This window comes from Helianthus annuus, chromosome 8, assembly GCF_002127325.2.
Source record: "Helianthus annuus cultivar XRQ/B chromosome 8, HanXRQr2.0-SUNRISE, whole genome shotgun sequence".
Taxonomy (NCBI): domain Eukaryota; kingdom Viridiplantae; phylum Streptophyta; class Magnoliopsida; order Asterales; family Asteraceae; genus Helianthus; species Helianthus annuus.
The window spans coordinates 95,699,240-95,707,061 of record NC_035440.2 but is presented as its reverse complement, the minus strand read 5'-3'; the positions used below and the strand labels follow the sequence as shown (position 1 = coordinate 95,707,061).

The following is a 7,822-nucleotide window of genomic DNA, read 5'->3' as shown; positions in this document are numbered from 1 at the left end:
GTTAACATCAAGGAAGAAATTCATATCGGATTTCTGAAAAAAAACCACCAGCCATTATCTTCAAAATATATTATTGAATCCTATGATTCAAGATAATCATTAGTGTTCAATATAAAACCCTAACAATTTCTCCCAAAATAAACCCCAATTCCAAATACTATAAACCTAAACGACCCATTCCACGGAAGAGAGTCTGATTCAAGCAATACTACAGATACATGACAAAAAACTTACAGAGATGAAGAAGCAATAGAAGAAACAAACGACCCAGAGGATTGATTGAGAGCGATGACCTTCAAATCGACAACTTTGATGGTGCGATGACATCAGTGCTTCAACTTTCAGAGAGGTATTGAGAGATTTGAAGGGGAATCAGTGCTTCAAATTTCCTTGTTGTGATGACAATAGGAAGAAAATCATCGATTAATAATAAATACAAAAACAAAATAATTGTGGAAGATTGTAACCTTTAAAGTACCAATACTAACAACAAAGCCGCAGAGGAAGAAACCTAGGGTTTCTGTACTATGAAAAGGGAAAGCAATCAGGAAAAAGGAAACATGTATTTGATTGAAGAGAGGGGTGGGGTGAAGAAACGTACGTGAGAAGGAGAATTATGGAAAAGAGATTGGCGCCTAAGGTGAATTCTCTGGCCTAAGAGGGTGTCCACATCAACAAAATGATTGGTTAAGAATAGGCCATGTGGCTAAGGAGAATTCTTTTAGTATAGTAGATAGATATGTTATTAGATCTTGACAAATATTGAGACTTGGTGGAGTGGTTATGAATGCGTGTGTTTGTTGGTGAGACCCAGGTTTGATCCCGCAGTCCACAAATCTACTTCTTTCTTTTTCATTTAAGTTTCAAAAGTTTACACTTAGGTCCCTTAACTAGGAGGACTTCATAAATTAGTTAGAGTGACTTTGTTAAAGTTAAATTTCCTCAAATAAACTAACTTTACAACCTAACTTATCTAACTAGGTTATTTAAAAAATATAAAAAGAACAAAACTTTTAATTAAATTAATTAGATTAAAGAATAAATCCTTTAACGATGATTTATTGCGCGAAAATTTTCCGTGGTTAGGATCCGAATTTCAAAACGGGTAGGATTTTTGGGAGCCCATTTTGTCGGATGTTACAGTGAAGATTATCATCGTTTGGGTCAAGTGAAGTAATGAATGGAGGAATATATTTTACTTATTTTATGTTTAATATATGAAGCATATTATATAAGTTTTTAGATGGTGTTTGTAAGGTTTAATTGCCTTGTGTAACTTTGATTGACATCTATCGTTGACATCTATATACGAAACTAGATTCTTCGAGAACTAGAAAAGGAGAGAATACGGAACGAGATTCTTCGAGAACTAGAAAAGGAGAAAGTACGGAACGAGATTCTTCCAATGCTGATCTGGGATTGGAGAACCGTTGTGGGTGGTAGTTACTACATCCATTAGGCTCAGTAAACATGTGTTAGAGCTTATGAGATCGTTGATACTTGTGCTGGATTAGTTTAAATAGTAGTTTGTAGGTATTTTGAATGTTTAGGGGCTTATTTTGTAATTGTCTAGAAGTTGTAATCCTGACTTGGTGTAGTTAAGATTCCAGCAAATTTATAAATTTGCTGGCAAGTCAGGAGTTCACTATAAATACCCCAAGCATTGTAACCTAGCCAAGCTTTTGGCTCTTTGATGAATATTAGTGTTGTTGCCTTCTCTTGTTGATCTAGTGCTCAAATCTGATATCCAAGGTTGTTTATTGTTATATCTTATTGTTTGGATTCAATACAACACTTGTTGTATTCATTAATCCATTAGCTTCACCTTCATCTTTGTTTCTTCTTGACTTTACATAACTCAAATATCTAATCAATAGGTGTTGTAGGTTAAAACAACCAACCACTGTGATCCGGATACGTTTTGGGATCTACAATTTGGTATCAGAGCCTTTGTGCTCTTGGTTGTTGTGTTCTTGTTGAGATTTTTCATTGTTTTGAAGGTTTTTCAAAGTTTCAAGGTTTTTCAAATTTTTGGGCTTAAAATGGATTGATTTGGTGTGTTTAATCGATAGGTTGTTGTTAATACTTAATTAGGGAGCCATTTTGGACATTTTGGTGCATCAAAACATGGTTTTTGAGCTGTTTTTGAGTGATTAGAGGGTTTTAGTTCGTGTTAAACCCTCTGTCCAACGAATTTAACTTGAAGCCAGCGAACAATATTTGAATGTGGCGAAATTATCTGTTGAATGCAGCGAACTCAGCGTTGAATATAGCGAAATAAACCAAATCGTTGAGAGTCTCATCGCATAATCATTTATTTCGCCGACCATTGTTCGAGCGAAATTGTTGATCATTAGCGAAATAGTGTCAATCGTCCCTTGTGCGAAATTATCGAAGGCGACTTCGAGAGCCGTGATAGCGAACCACAGCATTCTTATCACGGTTATCGGTGAAATTAACCTAACATCTGTCTGTGTTTGTTTTGTCAGCGAAGTTAAGTGATCGCTCGTGCAGGATCGCATAACTCTCCAGCGAAGATAGCGGATAAGTTAGCGAAGGTCCTCAACCATCATCGTTCGTCGGCGAAATTAAATCTCCTGTCAGCGAATTTAAGATCTGTTCAGCTCACGTTTGTCTAAAACAAGGAAAGATGTCGCTAAATCAACTAAGTCCAATTGCTCAAGCGGAACTTGAAACTGGAACTACCACTCGCCCGCCAAAGTTGAAAGGGGCGGAAGACTTTAGCACTTGGAAAACTCGCATTCAATCGTTCTTCGAGTACACGGACTACAATCTGTGGCTCTCTGTTACCGCTGGACCTCACATTCCAACGGTAGTTCGAGGAGATGCAGTAGTTGCTAACAATGATGCTACTACCTTCACTGACGAAGACAAGGCTCTCATTCAACGTGATCGTCGCGCACACGCTGCTCTAACCATGGCTCTATCAACCAACGATTGCAACATGTTTGAAGAACACCGAACTGCAAATGCACTCTGGAATGCATTAATCGAGTACTATGAGGGAAATGAAGAACTGATCGAAAGCAAGAGAGATATGGTGCAGAAACAATACGACATGTTTTGCGGAGTTCGTGGAGAAAGTCTTTCTGATCACATTAGTCGTTTCTTGAACATGATGACCAAAATGAAGAAGGCAGGAAATCCTGTTACAAATCGTGCTGCAATAAAGAAGTTGCTTGATTCACTCCCCAAGGAATGGAGCCTACAATGCATGATGATCAAGAAGGATTTCCTCAACAATCCTAATCATGTCACTCTGTCAGATCTGATTAACACCCTAAGAGCCTTTGAAATGGATGTTAACAAGAGAGAGATGAACACTGCTGGATATCAACCTAAGTCAACTCAACCTTCAGCTGGATTGAAGAATGTGGCATTTCTCGCTTCAGGGGGCATCACTCCACAAGCTTCTGACTTAATTTACGCGAACGCTTCCGCAAGCGCATCAAAAGCCCCACAACTTATTGAGAAGACTATCACTGTTGATACTCAAGCGTTCAAAGTATCCACTGAAAATGTGGCACTCTTCAACACATTTCTGAGCAGCTACGAAGCCCTAATGTCTGGGGAACTGAAAAAGGAGATGTTTACTGCTGAAGACATGTATCAGGTTGATCCAGATGATATGGAAGAAATGGATCTGAAATGGCAAATGGCCATGATCACTTTGAGGTTAAAGAAATTTCAAGACAAGATAGGCAAGCGTTTGGGTCTTGGAAAAGCTGGCTTTGACAAATCTAAGCTGAGGTGCTACAACTACAAGAATCTAGGACACTTCAAGCGCGATTGTCCTCTGTTGAAAGAAGGAAACAGTGAAGCTACTCCTGCTGTTAAGCAAATCACAGTTGAAGAGAACAAAAACAATGCGTCTCCCAGCACGCCAAAAGCTTTAGTCGTTGAAGACTATGATTGGAGTGAAGAAATCACTGAGGCAAAGGAGCAAGTTAACAAAGCCCTGATGGCCAAGATCTCAGGTGGATCATCTGCCAGGCAGTTTGAGAAGCAGACAGCTGGAATTCCGACTGGAGACAATGCTGCTGACAAGGGATTGAAAAGCATTCTTACTTCTGTGGAGACATGTGATCAAGCAGAAAAGCATGTTGCTAAAGAAGCATCTGAGAAAGGCAAGGATAAGGTCCAAGCAGCAGCCATGAAAGCAGACTCATCAAAAGAAAAGGCTGACAAGGACTTGGTAAATAGTATTCCACTTAGTTTTAAAGAAAAATTATGCTCACCAGCATGCGTTGATGTCGTGGCACATTACAAATTCTTAAACCTGGAATTTGAAAGGCAAAAAGACAAAGCTTTAAAATTTAACAACGAGCTTAAACAGAACGAGGCTGCATATCAGAGAAAGTTGAACTCAACTTTGGCTGAAATGCAAACCCTTAAAGAATTTGTGTTTAGAAAAGATTTTATCATTAATGATCTTACAGAAAGATTAGAAAAAGCTTTGAACGAAAAGAACAAACTTCAAATTATAATAGATAAATGGAATGTCAGTCAAAAGGCCTTTACTGACATTAAAAATTGCCAACGACCAACGTTTGTGAAAGACGGGATTGGATATAAGGATAGGCACGGAAATGAAAGAAAACTCTTCTTTCCACCTCATAGTAAAAACTACGTGCCTATGCCGACTCCTCATCCCGAAAATGATCTCATAAATGAAAAGGCCTCAATTGAACAAAATGAATTTTATGAAAATGAGACAACCGCTAACTGTTCTAAAAGCAATGCAGATCCCATTGAGTGTAAAGAAGATGTGTGCGATGAGGATGGAGACTGCGGCGGGTCAAAAATAGGAATTGGATATTCAGGCGACAGTTATTCCACCGTTAACTGGTTCGTCTGGAATTGTTCTAAGAAAAACAATGTTAAGGATGAATGTAATAATTTAAGTAGGAAGGATGACTGTAATGGCCAAGTGCCTAAATTTAAATCCTTGGATGACTGTAAGGGCCATGTGCCTACATTTGAGACCTGTGATCGTGAACCTTATGTGTCTGATTGTCATGATTTGAATTATGCGTGTTGTGATGATAAAGTTGCTTGTGAATCTCCTGTATTTGTGCCAGAATTAAAAAGGAATAGCTTTGGAAAATTCCTTACAAAGGAAATTCCCGAATTTATTCCTTCTAGAACAGGTATGACAGAATCAGAAAGGAGCGTCACTGAAAACCAAGATAAAGAAGATTCAAGCGTCACTACCACAGAAGACGAACAAACATCAGAAAGTTCAACTGAAGATCAAACAACTGGTGATGAAAGCTTCGAGTGTTCAAGTTATGAAGCAAGTGAAGAACAAAGTTCAAGCGAGGACAACACGTCTGAAAGCTCACTCGATTCAGACAGTGATGAAGAACATCAAGAAGATGAAAGCAGAGTGGACAAGAAAATGAAGAAAGCAGAAAGCTCAAGACTCTCATCACATACATCATCTTCTCACACCAAAAGACCCAGACATAAAAGATGCTTTCGCTGTGGTCATTTAGGACATACAGCGAAACATTGTAAAACCCAAAAGTTTCCTAAACCAGAGCATGATTTTATTACAAACGTCACACATCAACTAAATTATCTTAAGAAATCTGTTAAAAATCTGGTTGAGTCAACTGCGTATTTTTGGAAACAAAAAGAGGTCAAAGTTGGTCAAAACCACGATAGATTTGAAATGAAGCAGATCTGGGTTCCCAAATCAAACTAATTTGTATATTTGTATATTTGTGAATATCAGAATAAACTCCAGAAATGGCTTCGGATGCTCATGGAATACATCTGGCACGTAGACAGCGGATGTTCAAGACACATGACTGGATTGAAGGAACTGCTGAAAAACTTCCGCTTTATTGATGGTGATTTCGTGTCTTTTGCTGGCGACGAAAAGGGAGGAAAGATTGTTGGAGTAGGAGATGTGGTGTCCGAAGCCCTCACGCTGGAAAATGTCAACTATGTTCCTGAGCTGTGCTATAATCTCATGAGCGTTTCTCAAGTGTGTGATAAAGGAATCTCGGTGCTGTTCAATGACATGGAATGCTTGTTCCTGAAGCCCGGTTATGTTGTTCCTGCAAAAATGATCATGCTCACTGCTCCAAGACAGAACAACACATACGTGCTCAACATGAAAAATGCCAAGACAAATGACAACTTGACATGCTTAATTTCTAAAGCTTCAGAATCGGAGTCACTGCTTTGGCATAGACGACTGGGCCATGTTAATTTCAAAAATATGAATAAACTCTCTAAGTTGAACTTAGTTAGAGGTCTTCCAATTAAAGAATTTCCATTTTCTGAAAAATGTATTGCTTGCGCCCAGGGAAAGCAGCATAAGAAACCTCACAAGTCCAAAGCAGTGAACACGATTTCTGCACCACTTCAATTGTTGCACATGGATCTTTTCGGTCCTATCAGTGTTAAAAGTCTTGCTAAAAGCTCTTATTGTTTGGTTGTAACAGATGATTACTCTCGGTTTTCATGGGTATATTTTCTTGAAGCAAAGAGCGAGACAGCTGAAGTGTTAAAATCATTCATTCCTCTGATTGAGAACGTGACCAAGCTGAAAGTGAAGTCTATCAGAAGCGACAATGGGTCCGAGTTCAAAAATCAGACCTTCATATCATTCTGTGCAGAAAAAGGAATTCATCTTCAATATAGTGCAGCTAGAACTCCCCAACAAAATGGAGTTGCTGAACGCAAGAATAAAACGCTGATCGAAGCTGCAAGAACCATGCTGGTGGACTCCAAGCTTCCAATTATCTTCTGGGCAGAAGCAGTTAATACGGCATGCTACGTTCTAAACAGGGTGCTCATCATGAAACCTCATGGAAAGACAGCATATGAGCTTCTCTTCAAAAGAAAGCCACTTATAGATTTCTTCAGACCATTCGGATGTTCGTGCACTCTTTTAAACACTCAAGAAAATCTCGTCAAGTTTGAAGCAGTGGGCGATATCTGCTACTTTATGGGGTATTCATCCACACAGAAGGCTTACCGTGTTTACAACAAATGAACGAAGATGGTAATTGAATCCTACTACGTTGACTTTCAAGAAGGAAATTACACCAACACCGGAAGTACTCCTGATTGGTTCTATGATGTGGGAGTGATCTTCAACAACTTTGAAATTCCAGAGATTGTACCAGACCCTGAGCCAGTCGAAGACACTCAAGTTGAACCATTGTTTGACTCGTCTGACATTGGTTTGACTCCTTTCACCACCCGCTTATCTCCATCATCCGCTGATCCGATTCTGGCTGTAAATGAAACATCTGGTGACACTTCGCCTGAGAACACCCAAGACAATGGTGCTTCTTCTTCACAGGCGAATGTGAATGAGCCAACTCAAGAAGATGATCCACCAGTGATTTACGTAGATGAACATTTCACCAACCTTCCGCAGCAGATTGAATCTCTGATAAATGCCGGATACAAGACAAATAGAAATCATCCTCTTGAAAACGTCATCGGCGCCGTAGAAGAAGGAGTACGTACACGCGGGCAGTCGTCAAGCATCAACAAAGGTCTCTTCGCAGCTTTTCTATCACAATCAGTTCCACGTGACATCGAAGACGCTATTCAAGACTCCAGCTGGGTTCAGGCAATGCTAGAAGAATTATCTCAATTCAGGAAGCTCAAAGTGTGGGAACTTGTAGATCTACCTGAAGGAAAGTTTCCAATTGGCACTAAATGGGTCTTTCGAAATAAGATGGATGATCGTGGGGTGGTTATCAAGAACAAGGCTCGATTAGTAGTGCATGGTTTTCGACAAGAAGAAGGGATTGACTACGAAGAAGTCTTT

At 39.4% G+C, this 7,822-nt stretch overlaps 1 protein-coding gene across 1 annotated transcript; it reads left to right on the top strand.

Annotated features, from left to right (window-relative positions):
* Nucleotides 1-3,148: 3,148 nt before the first annotated feature.
* On the top strand, nt 3,149-7,033 carry LOC110870355. The gene is made up of 5 exons (XM_035976085.1): nt 3,149-3,634; nt 3,704-4,216; nt 4,892-5,410; nt 5,762-6,238; nt 6,341-7,033. The coding sequence occupies exons 1-5, from the start codon at nt 3,149-3,151 to the stop codon at nt 7,031-7,033; spliced, it is 2,688 nt and encodes an 895-aa protein (XP_035831978.1).
* Nucleotides 7,034-7,822: the final 789 nt, after the last annotated feature.

What these genes read in the sequence shown, in the direction of transcription:
- LOC110870355 (XM_035976085.1), top strand. Translation starts at nt 3,149, where the DNA reads ATGAAGAAGGCAGGAAATCCTGTTACAAATCGTGCTGCAATAAAGAAG. An exon ending in AAAAGGCTGACAAGGACTTG is followed by an intron (nt 4,217 to 4,891) that starts GTAAATAGTATT and finishes AATTGTTCTAAG; the next exon opens with AAAAACAATGTTAAGGATGA. An exon ending in GGCATAGACGACTGGGCCAT is followed by an intron (nt 6,239 to 6,340) that starts GTTAATTTCAAA and finishes GCTTGCGCCCAG; the next exon opens with GGAAAGCAGCATAAGAAACC.